Source organism: Triturus cristatus, chromosome 4_1 (assembly GCF_964204655.1).
Source record: "Triturus cristatus chromosome 4_1, aTriCri1.1, whole genome shotgun sequence".
Classification (NCBI taxonomy): Eukaryota; Metazoa; Chordata; class Amphibia; order Caudata; family Salamandridae; genus Triturus; species Triturus cristatus.
The window spans coordinates 1,219,531,255-1,219,549,051 of NC_140585.1; the positions used below are offsets into that span (position 1 = coordinate 1,219,531,255).

Here is a 17,797-nt window from a genome sequence, read left to right on the forward strand (position 1 = left end):
GCATCCAAGAGGAAGTGGTCAAGATGCTTACGCTCGGGGTCATCGAGCCCTCGGACAGCCCCTGGGCCAGCCCGGTCGTGCTGGTCCCCAAAGCCGCTGCCCCCGGCACCACTCCTGAACTCCGATTCTGCGTCGACTATCGGGGCTTGAATGCTGTCACCAGGACCGACGCTCATCCCATCCCCCGAGCGGATGAATTGATCGACCGCATGGGGGCTGCCCGCTACCTCAGCATCTTCGACCTGACAGCGGGCTACTGGCAGATCAGTCTCACACCCCGAGCCCAAGAACGGTCCGCCTTTTCTACCCCCGATGGCCACTACCACTTCAAGGTCATGCCCTTCGGCATGAAGAATGACCCAGCTACCTTTCAGCGACTAGTGAACCAGGTCTTGGCGGGGCTCGAAGAGTTCAGCGCCGCCTACCTGGACGATATCGCGGTGTACAGCCACCACTGGTCCGACCACCTCCACCACCTCCGAGAGGTCGGGGTGCTGGTGCACTGTATTTAGGGTGAAGGTGCACTGTATTCAGGGTGCTAATACAGTGTATTCAGGGTGCTAATACAGTGTATTCAGGGTGCTGGTGCACTGTATTCAGTGTGCTGGTGCACTGTGCTGCAGGTGGTGGTGAACTGTATGCAGGGTGCTGGTGCACTGTGCTGCAGATGGTGGTGCGCTGTATTCAAGGTGGTGGTGCGGTGCCCCTCGGTCTGTAGCTGTGCTGAGGGAGGCTCTGCACCTTGTTATGTGTGGTGTAGTGCGCGCACTATGGTATTGGTGAGGATATGCTACGCTCTGGGTCATGGTGCACTGTGTCACACATGGAGTTCCCTGCTTTGGCACACGCCTGGTATGATGCTCGAGGAGTACGTGGGATTTTCTTTCTGACTGTGGAATCTGCTCCGTTTCTCTCATAGGTTTTTGGGTTTGACTTCAAATGAAAGGTAAGGCAAAAGGTTGTTGTTCGACTTGTTTTGTTTAGCAGAAGGCAAAGAATACACTTGCCTCAACGTTTCCAAAACTGTTTGCCATCCATTTAAAAAGTCTTAAAATATAATGAACGCTTGACTGTTGCTTCTTTGCAAGAAAGACTGGTTAGAGGCTGGTAGGGATGATGCCCATGACCTGGACTGGAAACAAGCATCCTAGGACCGGTTTTGGGATTTCAGCCCTCATCAGCCAGGATAGCTTGACTCCAGTGGCATGGAGAGCACGGGACCCACGTCTGGGCATACCTGTCCCACTAGGAGGGCAAATGCAAAAAGAACAATTGATGGACAGAATGCAGAACAATGTCATTCATTCACCCCATGTGAGACCGGCCTCGGGCGTGGGCCCTCCCGACCAGCAAGTTACACTACAACCACGCCGAACCTCGTGGGCACGGCCTCCCGGCTTCCGTGGACCAACATCCCGAGGGCCGACCAGATCCCCAACACGCATGCCCGGCCGAGGGAGAACGAAACCCCCCCCCCCAAACCAGACCGAGAGGCGCCGACCCTGTCACACCTCTGGTCTCTCCCCCGAGGGAGGTTTCGATCGACCACCAGGCCCCCGGTGAGCGGGCGCCTCGCCTGCTGAGTGTCTGGAGTCCCTCCCAGACCCACCTGAACAGATCAAGGGGCCGAGCGACAGGAAACCCCGACACACCGCCCCCCAGGCACCAGACCCCTCTCCGCGAGGACTCCGGACTTCAAAGAGGAGGGGGAGTATAACAAGGGGTGCTGAAGGGACGAGAGGCAGAGAAGACCTGGACTGACGAGAGCCTGCGGACTTGGTCGCGGCTCGACGGCTCCCCGAACTCTGAACCATCTGAGCCCTGCTGACGCTGTCGCGGCTCCCCGAACTCTGAACCATCTGAGCCCTGCTGACGCTGTCGCGGCTCCCCGAACTCTGAACCATCTGAGCCCTGCTGACGCTGTCGCGGCTCCCCGAACTCTGAACCATCTGAGCCCTGCTGACGCTGTCGCGGCTCCTCGAACTCTGAACCATCTGAGCCCTGCTGGCGCCGTCGCGGCTCCCCGAACTAAGACCCTCCGGTGCCTGCTGAGTTACTCGCGGCCCGCTCCTCCAAGAAAGTCGGCAGAGATCGCCAAAAGAAGCAACATCCCCTCAGCTCGAGGATTGAGAGCTGGGCGCCGGATACCTCGCAGAGACACTGATTGAAAGACTGTCCCGCTACCCCTTTTTCCTCCATCATAAGATCACTGCTGCTTGTGGCATTAATCCTGCACCTGCCCGCCGGATCATAACGATCCCTGATAACCACCGATAAAAGCTTATTATCTTGCAACGATTTACTGTGTGGTGTCCCTCTATCCGCAGAAGAGAGAAGCGTAGCGCGTGCGATCCTAGGTGCGAGACCCTTCCAGGAAGGGCCTCCCTGCTCTTGCTCGGCCTAACTGGGAAAGGTGGGCCTCAGGGTGGTCAGGAACACATTCCGCAGCCTCCCCGGTGAACGCCTTCCAACACCCCAGTACAGAGATCTGGGCCTAAATCTATCGTTTTTTTGCACACCATGCCATTCCAGTTTGGACCCAGCCATATGCAAATCAGTCTTAACCCTGCGCCCAATGGGAACAGTCTAGCCCAAACTGCCAGGCCAGGTCCTCCCTGGACTGGAAACAAGCATCCTAGGACCGATTTTGGGCTTTCAGCCCTCATCAGCCAGAATAGCTTGACTCCAGTGGCATGGAGAGCACAGGACCCAGATTTAACCCAGATCTCTTGACTGGGGATGAACATTTTGATTTGTTCTACATTCTGTCCATCAATTGTGTGTCTTTTGCTTTCTCGCCCTAAGTGCGCCAGGTATGCCAAGACTTGGGTCCTGGGCCCACTGTGCCACTGGAATCAAGCTATCCTGGCTGATGAGGGGTGAAACCTCGAAACCAGTCCTAGGATGTTTTATCCAATCCAGGGAGGACCTGGCTTGGCCGTTCGGGCTGTACCGTTCCCATGAGGCACAGGGTCAAGACTGATTTGCATATGGCCAGGTCTAAACTGGGGTGGCATGGTCAGCAAAAGAATGATGGATTTAACCCAGATCTCGACTGGGGGTGAATGTTTTGATTTGTTCTGCATTCCGTCCATCAATTGTGTGTCTTTTGCTTTCTCGCCTTAAGTGCACTAGGTATGCCCAGACGTGGGTCCTGGGCTCACTGTGCCACTGGAATCAAGCTATCCTGGCTGATGAGGGGCGAAACCCCGAAACCAGTCCTAGGATGCTTGTTTCCGGTCCACGGAGGACCTGGCTTGGCAGTATGGGCTGGACTGTTCCCATGAGGCACAGGGTCAAGAACTGATTTGCATATAGCCAGGTCTAAACTGGGGTGGCATGGAGAGCAAAAGAATGATGGATTTAACCAAGATCTCTTGACTGGGGGTGAATGTTTTGATTTGTTCTGCATTCCGCCCATCAATTGTGTGTTGGTGACATCAGGTCCGGAGTGAGGCACAGCATATCGCGTCAGAACACAACTGTGTGAAAATCCCGCCCACTTAGCCCCTTATTCTTAAGTTTCACTAGATGCCGCTGGGATAGCGGTATACAACAGTAAATGATTTCAAGGTAGGGTGACCAAATCTTGAGAACCAAAACCAGGAAATTTTTCAAAAATAGAAGAAGGGGTGCAATTTTACATCAACGGAGAGGCGCAGAGTGGCAGCTCTTATCAACATAGGAACACAGAAGAGGAACTAAGAAAATAAATAAAATGTAATTTCTAAAATCAGCATCATACCTTTTAATTCAATTTCATACTTATAACAGCTGCTAACTAGCACAGATTTAGGCAGTGCTTAATTTGTAAAACATTAAGTTCCAGGGTCCTCGTTAAGAGGCCACCCCAGCTTACACCACCCATTGCCACTGCCAGAGCTGCCAATGACAGTATATACACAGCTGCTAGCCATCACTCTGCTACAAGTGTGACTCTTCAGACTGTTTGAGGCCTCCCAAAGCTGTAAGAACGGCTTGAGAGGCAGGTATTAGTTGTTTTAATGTTGAAATTAATAAGCAACTGCTGTTGTGCTCATCTCTATATCACACTAACAGAACCACCATGTGGCAGCTGTCATAAGTGCCGGTGTTGACAAATAAGTGCAGGAGCTGAGCACCGGAAACCACCGGCTGAAATTAAGCACTGCCTTTAGGACACCCAAAAAGTGCCTCACACAAGTTTCAGTCGAACCCCTCTTAAAGCTGGGGCATGAGCCAAAATTGCCGAAATCTGCTGGGACAGCTGGTGAAACCCTGGGACCGTCCTGGCAAATCCGGGACGCCTGGTCACACTATTTCAAGAACAGATATACTCCCTCTATCATTACTTTTTTTAGGACAGCACTGACTTTATGGGAAGTAATCCTTATTCTGCAAATGTATTCATGCTGGTCGGGGATTAGGCTCACAGTTTACCAGCGTAGGCCCTGGGGCTGAAGCCCTGGTCTCACACTGTGCGGCCCCTTTCATCAGCCTTGTGTTGGGTAGGTGAGCTCATGGCAGGGGCAGGAGGTACAGAGAGTTGGGATAGCCACTGAGGGATACCACTGGTTTCCACATGCAACTCTCACATGCAAATGATTATGCATCGCCCCAGGATTTACATCAACATCGGGCTTCCTACACTGAATAAAAAGAAATCTCAACCTGGGAGGAAGGAACCCCCCCCCCCCCCCCCACCATTTTTTTTTTAAATAAGTGATGCATTAAAAACTGTTCTTGTCGGTTTCTCTAGGTGATTTATGGCTTTCCAAAATGGTCTCGATCAGCCTCCCGAGCCCAGTCAACCTAAGGCCCAGTTAATCAGCCCACATCTGGACTTTTTTGCGGAGTGGTAATCTGAAACCTCGAGCTGGGCCGTTTGCATCGGAGGAGCTGCCTGTCTCCCAGACTGCTGCATGGGAACATTCCATGGTGGTTCGAAAAGGGAACATTCAGGCAGACAGGGAGGAAAGAGTCTGGAAGAGCTGAAAAGCACAAGGGGGGAGGGAGACCGTGCGATCAAAGGAGGGAAAGGGGAGAATGGGAGAGGGGTAGGAGGAACGCGCAGCTACTTGGAAGGGAGAGACTTGAGGATGAGGAGAGATGCAGGGAAGAAATGGAGGAAGGGCAAAAGAGGGAACTCGATTGGACAAGAGAGACTGGAGCGACTGTGGAAAAAAGAAAGACCCTTTCTGGAGAGACAGAGAAACTGGAAAACTGAGGAGAGGGGTGAAGTGCGTAGACAAGAAGGAAGGGTTTAGACTCTATGTAAGTCTCATATTTAGTGCAGTTCATAAGCTACAGAAAAAGTATTCCTGAAATCATCTCATCAGCCCCGCTCCCTGCATGCAGCCATGTCCCTCCCACTCCCCCAATCCTTGCCATAAATATTTGGAGGGGGGCTGACCTCAAAACATTTGCGTGGCGGGGCTCAGAGTAAAAAAGTTTAAAGACCTCTGGTTTAGAGGGGAAAATGAGAGAAGGAGCAGGCGAGATAGGAAAGAGAGGGTGGTAGATGAGAGGGGGGACGGAGAAAGCCCAGGGAGGGGAGGTTGAAAGGGCGGAAATAGAAGGTAAGAGGGAGGCGCGGACAGCAGCTGAGAAGTGATGGAAGGAGCTAAACAGAGGAGAGGGGGGGCAGTGTGAAGAGACAGACGAAGGGGAAACAGAGATAGACGCGAGGAACAGAAGGGAAGCAAAGGGAAACGATACAGAGGGGGGAACTGAGGAGAAGAGAGGCGGTGGGAGGCTGAGGGGTAGAGACACAGAAAGGACAGAGGGGGCCGATGGGGCTTCTCTCAGGCAGGTGAAGGAAAAAGACAGAGAAAGAGTGGCAGAGAGGGGCCGAGGAGAGTCGGAGAAGGAGATACAAGACAGGGGGCTCAAAGGAGAAGAAAGGGTGGAGGGGGTTCTCTAAATATGCCTGGCCTGTAGCCAGATGGAGAGCTAGGTCGCCCTAAATAAACATCCAGGCCAACTCCAGTGGAACCCATTGGACCAGATCTCAGTCTCTCAGGACAAATGAGCCCCCTCGGGCTCCCTGGCTTCCCTCTGGCAGGGCTGGGCCAGTGTCAGCGCCACAATGCGCAGGAGGCGCTAGGGGGAAATACAGTACAATCAGCTGTTCAACGTCAAGAACACAGAGGCTGTCCAGGCAGAGAATTTACCTCGAAAGAAAAAACTCTTTACCGAGGAAAACGGCCACACGGTAAAAACGAAACAAAGGGCAATATTTGATAATTTCTACAAATCGTTCAAATAGTGTATCATTCAAAGGAAGTTTGTGGCAGGTGGCCAACAAATGGGACCAATGTAATATAATAGTATGCATGAACGCGGTAGCATCTTATTTCACCGGTGGCACCGGCATTGTGCCCCTGGTCCTGAAAATGTTCTTGGCAGCAAAGCGTGTTTTTCTTCACGGGGTTGTGCAGCTGCCGCTCCCGTCGGGTGAACTGAGGGGACCGGAGTGCAGCACGCGCACGCCAGGATGACCAATAACTCCAGCTCACTGGAGGCTTATTAGACAATGACTAGTGCTTGTCCATGAACAGTGACCTCAAGGCGCTGGAGCACGGCAAGTAGCACGACTATAAAGCGGCCGTGCTGCAAGAAAGTTTAAGGGGGGATATGTACAATGAAGTGGTGGACTATGTCGCTAGCATCCTGTGCTTAAGGACACGCTCCGCCACTTCGGAAACGCAAGGCTGCACCATATTTACAAGAATGTGGTGCAGCCTTGCGTTTCCCCCTGCGATAGCTCTAAGTTTAACAACTTAGCGCCAACGCAGACACCCTTGCACGAGAGTGCAAGGGTGTCTGTGTGCGTGCAAGGGTGTCTGTGTGCAGGGGAGGATTGGTTATGTATAGGAAGGTGTCCATTCCAGCACATAAACAATCCTAAAATGCAATTTTGTAACTTTCATGTGTGCTGCAGCCGACATGAAAGTTACAAAATGTCATTTTTTTTAAAATATGTGTTTATGTACGGGAAGGGACACCTTAATGCTGGCTTAATGCTGCCTTAACGGCGGTAAACGTGACATTGCGGTGGCAATAGGGGCTTGTACATATGCCCCTAAGAGGGCTATCTTGGCGGTAACTGGATCTCCCTACAGGACCACTAGAATTATGCGGCAAGAGATAACCAAATGATATATTAGGGTTGACTCCATTATCCGGCAGGATAAAGAAAACTATGGAACCTATTGCCACACATTTTGTGTCAGTATTACTTTATAATATTGTAATTTTCACATATGTTAACACTGTCTGGCAAAGGTTTCACATCATTAGCACCAGTTAAACTTCCAAACACAGAGTAAGCAATGAAAAAACACAGGCAATCTTTGCATTGGGCTTTCCGCTGTGCTGCAATACGTGTAGCCGAAATTTTGGTAAGTTTTGACCGGTTTGAGCTAGAAACATTTTTTGTATAAAATGTGTAGATTATGGAGTATATGCGGAAAACATCAAGGACGCAGAATAGCATACTTTCAGTGGTCCTGCCCTACAGTCAGGATGCCATGGTTACCCTGTCTCAGGTTCCCTGCAAGCAGGCGGCTCCTAGGCGGGGAGCAAGTGGGCAAGTGGGCAGACATCTCTTGGGAAGGAGGTACTATGGGAAAAGGATTTTCACAGACTCAAGCAGGGCAGCCCCAGCAGTGAAGGAAACCCCAGTGAACTGCTCAAGTTTTTTGAGCTGCCCTCAGACAACATGGGTGAGAAAGCTAAAGACAAACAAATGATGGACGGAATGCAGAACAGAATAAACATTCACCCCCAGTCAAGAGATCTGGGTTAATCCATCGTTCTTTTTTTAGTCCAGTCCGCATATGCAACCACAGGGGGAGAAGGTAAGGATCACAACCAGAAGGTGTTGAAATAGAAGAGATAATACAACACCACCATCTGGCCTTAGCACCTTTTACCGACCTTTTCCTTTTCAAACCAGCATTTGGAGAGGGGATTGTGGCGACCACCACTATCCAAGCAACCAGTAGAAGAGGTTATCTTAATCCTTGGACTTTCTCTTATGTCCTCCCCTCCCCGTACTCTTCCCCATGCTACACAATATTCCAGGAAAAAACATTTTAAAATGAAAAAAGGTGCCCACATTCTTTCTCTTTTAATGGACCCAATTTGACAGTCAAGTCTAGCTATATGACCAGCTGAGGCCTTCCATCCCTCACACGTCGAGTGCGTTTCTGAAATCTATTTTAAACAGATCTCTCTCCATGCTATAACGATCAAGATAAAAATTAGCTGAGCTCGGCTCCTCCCCAAACGTACCCTTTCCCCATGCAGTGTTCCAAAAATGACTTATTTTGTTCACCATGCCATTCCAGTTTACCCTGCCATTTGCACATCACTTTCCATGGGGAGCAGGGTCAAGACTGATTTGCATATGGCTGGGTTTAAACTGGAATGGCATGGTGGGTAAAACAAAAAGATGGATTTAGGCCGAAATCTCTGTACTGAGGGGGCCAATGTTTGACATTATTCAGCATTCCGTCCATCAATTTTTCTTTTGTAGTTGTTACCTTGTGTGAGACAGGTATGCCCAGACATGGGTCCAGTGCTCACCATGCCACAGGTTAGAGCTAGCCTGGCTGATATGTGGTGATACCCTGAAACTGGCCCTAGGATGCTTGTTTCCGGTCAGGCTGGACTGTTCCCATGGGGAGCAGGGTCAAGACTGATTTGCATATGGCTGGGTCTAAACTGGAATGGCATGGTGGGCAAAAAAAAAAAGGATTTAGGCCCAGATCTCTGTATTGGTGGTGAATGTTTGGCATTATTCAGCTTTCTGTCTATCAATTGTTCTTTTTGCAGTAGTCAACATGTGTGAGCCTGAAGGGTGAGACGGGGACACTGTCACAGGGCGCAGTGCATGACGGGAGAATGGAAACCAAAGGCTTTCTTTCCAGCACACCAGGGCTGCACCGCAGAAGTGTTCCACGACGGACTGCATCAGACTGTTGCACAGCTGTAAGGCAGCTGTTAACACAGCACAGTGTGGAAAATGAAAGGCCTGCGTGATGTACAGCTTTGATGGCCTGTGAAAGAGGGCTCCGCCAAGCCAGGCTCAATCACACCAAGGCAGCTCTTCCGTGCATTCGGTGGCGAGCCGCACATTGATGGTGCCCCCTGCAACATGAGATGAGAGGCCCCCGAGTCTCCCCTATCTCAGAGATATCCAATGGCCTTGTCCAAAATAGGAACCACCGGCGGGTTGGGGACCCCTGCGCTGCAGGGCCTGCTCTACGTCCCTGCGGGCATTCCATGTTTTCAAGACAGTCTGAAAACGTCCATTCTTTCTCATAGCAAAGTAAAACTTGGTCTTTCACGAAATTACTTTAGATATGTTTTTAAATGGATGGCAGAGAAATAAAGGCCCCATCGCCACAATTTGAGCTTGTGCAATCCAAAAATGGCAGGTAATAAAAAGTAGCGATTATCAACTAAAATTGTAAGCAGCCGAGCCAGTACTAATACTTTCCAAGAAGGCATGGGGCAAGTTATACCTCGGTGCTTCATAGGTTAAAGAAATCTTCTTATGCTGCGCATCTGCTGGCAGCCCAGAGCCTGCTCTTTACTGGTAACCAAGCACCGAAACCCCGAGTCAGCTGTTCCGCCTGGCACTGGGAAAGAGAGAGATGCATATGTCGAGGCGTAATACAATAAAAACAGAGAGATGCATATGTCGAGGCATAATGCAATAAAAACAATCTGCCGAAGGTCACACCGAGTGCCAGCTCCTTCATTAGGAATTCAGGACAAAAAAATCGTCCTGATATACAAAGAAAGAACGAGGATGGCATGCGCTATTACGGCTAACATGAAACGACTTGAGATCTGTGTAGAAATAACAAATTAAAAATGATCTGCTCACGACCGCCCCAGAGACCACCTTTTCACCTAGAAATGCTGAGCTACAAGACTGGGAATACACAGAACTGACTATATTTGAATGACCAATTTACGGCTGCCGTGGGACACCTGGAGGTCTGCAGTGCACACCCCCAAACACAGGAGTGCTGGGCTCGAGGCTTGTTTGCCCACGGGCAGGGAGTGTGCGGGAACCTGAGGGACACCCCGTGATCCACAGGTACAGACGGAACCGTGCCTGGCCCCCCTCGTTCACATTCCTGGCAAACCCCCTGTCCCCTTGGCACCCGGCGCCCACTGGCCTGCCAGGCTCATCGCCAGCCTCGTACTGTTGACAGAAAGAAACCAACCCCAATGTGTTCTCTTGTTCAGAGAATGGGCAGGGAGGCACAACCGGCCTTCTGCTGATGCTAGGCGGCGCCAGTGGGGCTCCCAAAGCACGCGCGCAACCCCCCCCCCCCCCCACCCCACCCTCAATTAGGCGTGAGTTAGGGAGGCCAGCACTGTGAAACAAGGTCCACCGGCGGCTCCCACTGGGAGCGCATCAGGGGTGAGCCCGGGGGCTTCCTCGGGGGCGGATGATGAGGTAAGGGACGGCCCTACTGGGCGGGGGATCTCAAAGTACCGAGAGACTGACTCTGTTTTGGAGCGTGTGTTGTTTGTGTGATTCCAAAGGCGACATCGGCCAGCCTTGGGGCCATGCAGATGAGACCAGCGCCTGACACTCTGGTGGGTTTCTCAGGTGCAACCTGTCTCCGTGGACCTGGCACCCGCAGTGATGAATCGAGGAGCCCAGATTCGAGGCCTTGCTGCGGGCACTGGCCTGGGGCAGCGGTGGAGACCTGCAGGGGGCGCTGTCCACAGCAGGGATGTGTGGAAGAGGTCAGTGTGTCACATCCACGAGTGTCTAGAGTCACCCATCTCAGCGCCTGCTGCTCTGGTGAACAGGCGCCCTCCTGAGGGGCATGGACAATACCCCAGGGCATGACCTGGTTGCGGATTCCTAGCTCGTGTAGCTGCCCTCCAGAGGGGCCAGCGAACAAGGTGGTCATATATCGCTGCGAAACCAGCTACACATCCTAGAGTTGGTACCGGTAGCAATGCCAACCTTAGTGTGGGCATTCAATCCGGAGCATGATCCACTAAGCACTATTATCAATGCCAGCATTACTGCGGGCACCCCCTCCGCAGCTCTATTGTCAATGCCACCTTTGCTGTGAGCATGAGCCTGTGATCAATATTACGAGTGCCAGCCTCAGTGTGGGCACCGGCTCTGAAGATCTGTTGTGAATGCCAGACTGAGTGTGGGCGTCCAAGTGCACTATTCAATAACTGACCGATTCAGTGCCCTTGTCTATTGCATATAAATCCTCGAAATGGGCGTCTAGGCGCGTCAATGCAGAACTTCTTTTGAGCCTCCACTTCATAGCACTATGACCCATGCCACCTTCACTGTGCCCATCCAATGGTGCCCTGCTGTAAATGGCATTCTTAGTCTGGACATCTCCCCGAGCAGCCTTCTCAATTCCAGTCTTACTGTGAGCAAGTCCCGGCCAATGCCAGCCTCAAGGTGGGCATCCACTGGGCCCCCTTATCAGTGCAAGCCATACTGTGAGCATGGCCAGTGCGCTAATAACAAGGCCAGCCTACCAGTGGCCATTCCCGTGAAACTAATACTAATGCCAGCCTCGGTGTAGGCATCATTATCAGTGGCACAATCTGCATTATGGTTAAATGCAGACCCGCTGAGTACCAGCATCAGTGCCAAGCTTCCAAAATACCAGTGCAGGCCTTAGGACAAGGATCCAATTAGCATTATTACTAGTGCCAGCCTTGGAGGGCCATCCACTGTACACTACTATCAAGAACGAACTGTTCGTAAACACGGTTATCAATGCCAACCTTATCATGCGCACTCTCTGAGCATTATTACCAGTGCCAGCCTTAGAATGGTTATTCTCCGAGTCCTATTCCCAACAGCAGCAGCCTTCCTGTAAAACCAGTTGAGCGTCGCGATCCATGCCAGCATTAAGCGGGAGTGCAGTTCCTTGGCAGAATATATAGTCAGGCGCAGTGTGGGCACCATCATCTGAGCCTGCCTCAGTGTCGACATGTCCCTGGGCGCTGTTAGCAGTGCCAGCATTAGTGAGGGCATCACCCTACGAACTGTCATTAATGTCAGCCCCGGTTTTGGCACAATGAGGCCCTTAACTAGTGTGGGCATCCCCTGGAGACCTATTTCCCAAACTCCTATTGTCAAGCCATTCACCGACCTGACCTACCTGTCACCCCATCACCGCATGCTGTGCCAATCGGAACCCGTATCACAGAAACTGCCTGTACGGCCCAGCAAACATTTGGCACTCACCCATTGGTGACTCGGGAGCCCGAAGGAGCTGAGAATATCTGCCATCGCGCCCAGCATCTGGTCGGTTCTCCCTGGGGTCTTCTGAGGTGCCTTCATGGTGTCGACGACGCCAGGGTCCCCCAGCTGCCCAGCGTCGACGTCGGCGACAACGACCCCGTCAATGGCGCCGCTCGTAAGCACCCATGGTGCCCTAGTCCAGCTCAGAGAAGAAGGTAGAGCTTTACCCACTGCCTCGGATGGGAACCGGTCCTCCCGGCCGTGCGCCTCCAACACCAGGGAACGCACAAATGACTCCGGGGCAGGAAGGGGCCGGGCGCGAGGCAGACCCAGGCGTGCTCACGAGAAATAAATTGACAGTAGCGATGGGCCGGGCCCGCGTGCAACGCCTTTCAAACTTTCCACATCATAATACGCCCAGCTGAGCCTTTCCAAACTCCACAACTCACGCCCCGGCCGGCCGCCAGCGTGACGAGAGCCATATGTTCTGGGGAACTACCGTAACTCGGCGCTGCGAGCCGCCGGCGCAGGAGGGTCTCGTGGGCAGGCCAGGGCGCGCGAGGTGTGAGGCGGGAAAGGTGCCAGAGAGCACCTCACGCGTCAGAGCGTCAGGCGGGAACGGTGCCCGCGAGCTCAACATGCATGACGACACGTGGGAACATTGTCAGAGAGCGCAGTCAGGCCATGACGTGGGAACGTGTCAGAAAGCGCCAAAGTATGTCACAGCATCAGGGTCCGACTGGGACAAAAAATATGCCCAGGGTACAAAAATAAAAGTTACCACATTAGCAAAGCAGATAAACAAGCATTGGCTTAGCCAATAGGTCTCGCTTTTGGGACCTTATAAGTATTGAGTTATGCAGCACAATATCCTTGGTGCAACAACATTAACTGTTGCATGGTTAAACACTTGTAAGGTCCCAACGGCGAGACCTATTGGCTATGCCAATGCTTGTTTTACTTTAATCAACTAACCTACCTAAAATTGGTACCAGTCATGTTAAATAAGGAAATTAAAACTGTCCCCGGTGTCGCTCTGCATGCGTCGTGGTGACTGCGACGAATCTTGCAATGAGTCCTCTTTATTAGCAATCCGCTTCCAAAATTGTCATCACAGGAGTATGACATCATGCTGCTTGCGCATATATATGACTGCGAAAAGGCACTGGCAAAGCCAATATTTCAGCATTTTACTGCCGAAACCCACTGGCTTTGCCAACACTTGTTCATGTTTATTCGTTGTATATAAGGCACCTCTAGACATTCCCTGTTCTTGGCTGCGGAATATGCATATATAAATGAATGAATGAAGCATGGAGAGAAGCTCACGTTTTGGTGGAATCTGGTTGTATTCCTTCGTGAACAGACTGCCCTTTCTTCAGCTTTACTGCCCCGCCCATCTCTTTTCCTAACTTGAGGTGAAACAAATTCCGACTTAATCCCCCGACTGCTTGAAATGACATGCCGCCCAGATAAGGGTAATATCCAGGCATGCTTAATTAAGTGCATGTAAGTGAGTTGGGTAATACATATGACAATAATACACCTGCCACTTGCCAGGTCACACATTGGCAGTATATTCAATACAAACAACAGAGCCAGCATCCTCCCTCCGACTGCCTGCCTGTATGGTGGGTACAATACACACCGAAGCCGGCTCTCAGAGAGGAGGGACGCCGTAATGCAGACAAGCACACAGAACTGCCAGAAGAGAGACTCCTATATTTAAACACAAGGACTTGGATTGAAAAGGACAGCCCTTTCAGTACAGCGTCAGCTGCATGCAAGAAAAAACAAGCATTTGCAATGCAATAGGTCTCGCATTTATGTGAGTTTGAGCTATTGGCATTGTAAATGACAACGCGTTTTATTTATGCTTCAAAAACCAAAACATAAATAAAAGGCATTGTATTTACAATGCCGATAGCTCAAACTCGCGTAAATGCGAGACCTGTTGCATTGCAAATGCTTGTTTGTGTTTTGTTGTTACCAATGCTCTTGATTTAAACTAATAAAAAGATATATATTTTCGAGTTAGCTTTTTTGAAGCAAAAAGCAGGCAGGTGCCTACTGCGAGTTTGAACAATGAAACTTGGCAAGACCAAACCCCTTTTGGCATGCAGTTGCAATTAACCGTTATGCGGTTGATACGTAGATTTCAAATTTGAAAGAAGGGTTTGAGATGGGAAGGGCTGCATTCAGCTCATCTCTTTCAAGAGAAGTTTTGAACACGTACAGCACATATACATCAAAGCGCAGGGCCGCAGGCGGAAGTCGGGTAAAAATAACAAGTGAAATAGAAGAAACCTTTTTTAACTGCACCGTGATTCATTGCAAACTGGCAGAGTTGCCAATGACTGTGACTGCCTGGGAGCCCTGGTACCACGAGGAAAGCACATGTGGAAAGTGAAAGTGATGGCGATTGCGATCGCATGCTGCGGAGGAAAGACACATGGCGCTGCGCGCGTGCACGTTCATGTGCACTGAAGCTTTAGGCCACGGCAGCACTTTGAAAAGCCTGTATACAAAATGTCTCGGCCAGACCAGCGCATGCGCTGGATCAGGCGAGACCTAAAAAACAAGCGGGGTGAATTGAGGCCAGGCACGTGGCTGTAATGTTCTCGAAATGTATGCTGGGAAATACAGCTTGGCTCTTCCGTGGAGGCTCAGTTCAGTAATGAAACTGACCTGCTTTTGCTATAATGCTTTTTGTTTGGAGTTGTTCAAAGCTTCTGGTAACGTAATCCTGACCATGTGCGTGTTGTGCCTACCGGTGCACTGTGGGGACGCGTTCCCAGGGTCTGAGTGAGAGATTGATGTCCGTGGCACGCAGTGGGATTCACACGAGAGGTGCCCAAGATCACACGTGATTCAAGTAAGTGGTGGAATAGTTTCAGCTCCCAGTAATACGGGTAGGATCAGTTCATTTACCACTCTCAGTCTCTGCTAATCTGAGACCCTTCCAATCTCTATGTCGCCATTCACCAGTATTTCGATCCAGCGACTCCCGGCGCCTTTAGTGAAAGTGATCACGGGGGAAAAATGCTACCGCCGGCCACAGCTTGCAGTGCATGTGCGCGAGTGGTGCGCGCGCAGCAGTAATCATGCCATATGGCGCCTCTTCTCAAACGCGCGCCTGCGCACATGCACTGCAAGCTGTAGCCGGCGGTAGCATTTTTTGAAGCCCTTACTTAAAGTCTCGCCAGACCAGCGCAAGCGCTGGGTCAGGCGTGACCTAAAAAGTGGTAATAACACTAAAATGAACAGTAAAAACGGCCCCAACTGGCCATAAAACCGGCCAAATCTGCTATAAAACTGGCCCCTTCCATTGATCTATTAGACCGGCCTATCTGCCACTGCCTTATTGCCCTATTGGCCAGTCCGACCCTGCGCAGCAAGCATCATAGCCTACAGTGACTTTGCCAGAGAGCACAGCATGCTTTGGCACATTAAGCTGGAACAGGGCAGGGGGGCAGAGAATGCAGCATGGAAGTAGGGGCGAATGCTGTATGAAATCACAACATGCATAGGTTCATGGGGAGAAAATTGGCGCAAAACTTTTCATACATCAGTCTGTGAGGTGGAAAGGTGCAGGATAGCACGTGCAACATGCATCAAAGCATGAGGAGGGAGATGAGGACGGTGCTGGAGATCACATTATGCATCAGAGCACAAGGAGATCTTTATTTGTCCTACAGTTGTAGAGCAATCACAAACTGCCTATAAACATTGAAGATATCAATGATCTCAGGTGATAGGTTTGACATGTAGGATGTTCATCTGAGCGACTGGTAGGGCTGCTGTTGTGCTTCGCAGTGGAGTTTAGTGGAGGCCATACTGTTGGGCCTCCCATGGGTCGACTTTATATACTTTACTAGCAGTAATTGAGTAATCTTTCTAGCCATTCAAGGCCACTTCTGTTTGTGCCCCGCCCTGGAAGCAGCACAGATTGTGCTGCTTTATAAAATCCCTAATCATGGTGTTCAGACCGGCAATGTCCCAGGAGAGAATTGACAGCTGATTTAGAGTTGGTTCTACCTTTTTTGCTCCATCCGTGGAGTCGAATAAATCTTCTCTACCAGGGAACGGGGCTATGAGATGGCTGAAAAGAAGCTGGCAGCATGTTTGTAATTTTACTTCTCACTGTACTATATCCAAGACCAACCAAAACCAAGCCAAGCCCAGACTGTCTTGGCTGGATGGTCATCAAAGGAGCTGCTGGTAGACGTGGGAGCTCGGACTTCTCACGTTCTTATTTATTTTCCCTTTTATTATGAATCATTTTCTGGCTTTTTTATAATGTTCACAGCAAGCTTAACATACCCTTCAGGGCGATGTACTATAGTTTTGGCCTCTTCTTCAATCCATTCAGGTTGAATCTTCAAAATAATTCATAGGGATCTGCTGAGAGTTATATCTACTCCCATGATGCTTACATTGTATGTGTTGTCCATTATAAGTTTAGAGATGATACTAGATCTAAACTCTCCCTCGGTTACTTGAGGTTTTGTCAAATCCCTTGTAGACGTTAATGGGTTCTGATGTTTTATATCATAAAAAGTTACTGATCTTGTGCCTTTTGCCAGTATGTCCTCCATTGGTTGTTGGACTCTGCTTGAAATTACTTCAGTTAAGTCTGTATTAGTATCCAATTCTGGTTCCTCAAAGAGCAGTCTTAAGGAACAGGTAGCACCTTCTTGCTCTTACTCTTGATTTGAATTTCCTCTTTCGCCTTTATCCGACAGTGATCGATTACTGGACTTGCGCAAGAGGTTCCACTGATTAATAGAGGTTTCACTTCACTTGAGCATGAGGTGGGAATGGTGCACCATGCTGGCAACCACAATGTGCACTGGAGCTTTTTGCCTTTATGGTAACAGGAAGTACAACCGATGCTTTAAATGGGCCGGTACTCACCAGTACTGAGTACCAGCACTTCTGTTCCCCCCTGTTGGAAAGGCGTTCGCCGGAGGGGGGTTCGATGCCCGTCTTGCCCACCCCTTTGACCCACCTCTCCCACGTAGGCCGAGCTAGGCGCGCACACCCTGATATACACTACGAACAGAGTGACACCACACGTATTCTTTGTAAGACGATAGGTTTTTTTTATCGATGATTTTCAAGGGATCTTTATGATCCAAGATGCAAGTAGTACAGCAGTGGCACGAAGTACCACAAATCGGTCGTGGGGAATGGGGGTAGCGGGACAGTCTTTCAAGATAGTGTCTCTGCGAAATACCCTGCGGATAGCTCACAATCCTCGAGCTGGAGGGTGTCGATTCTCTGGGCGATCTCTTACCGAGTCGTCCTCAAGGGGAGCGCCGCGAGTCTCTCAGCAGGCACAGGTGGTCGGAGTTCGGGAGCCGCGATTCCGTCAGCAAGGCTCAGATGGTTCAATAGCTGGGGGCCGCGAGTCACTCAGCAGGCCCAGGTGGTTCGGTGCTCGGGAGCCGCGACCTCGTCAGCAGGGCTCAGATGGTTCAATAGCTGGGGGCCGCGAGTCACTCAGCACGCCCCGGTGGTTCAGTGCTCGGGAGCCGCGACCTCGTCAGCAGG

At 50.8% G+C, this 17,797-nt stretch overlaps 1 protein-coding gene across 3 annotated transcripts in view; it reads right to left on the reverse strand.

The window, feature by feature from the left end:
- The window catches only part of ARHGEF25 (Rho guanine nucleotide exchange factor 25), a 980,382-nt gene that overhangs the window by 929,889 nt on the left and 32,696 nt on the right, over positions 1-17,797 (reverse strand). Inside the window, exon 1 of one of the 3 annotated variants that reach the window (XM_085654591.1) lies at positions 12,245-12,699. The exons of the other annotated variants lie outside the window; for them this stretch is intronic. Coding sequence (XP_085510717.1) covers positions 12,245-12,340 — 96 coding nt within the window. The 5' untranslated portion in view covers positions 12,341-12,699. Of the gene's footprint in view, positions 1-12,244; positions 12,700-17,797 lie in introns of those variants that run through there. 3 annotated transcript variants of the gene reach the window in all.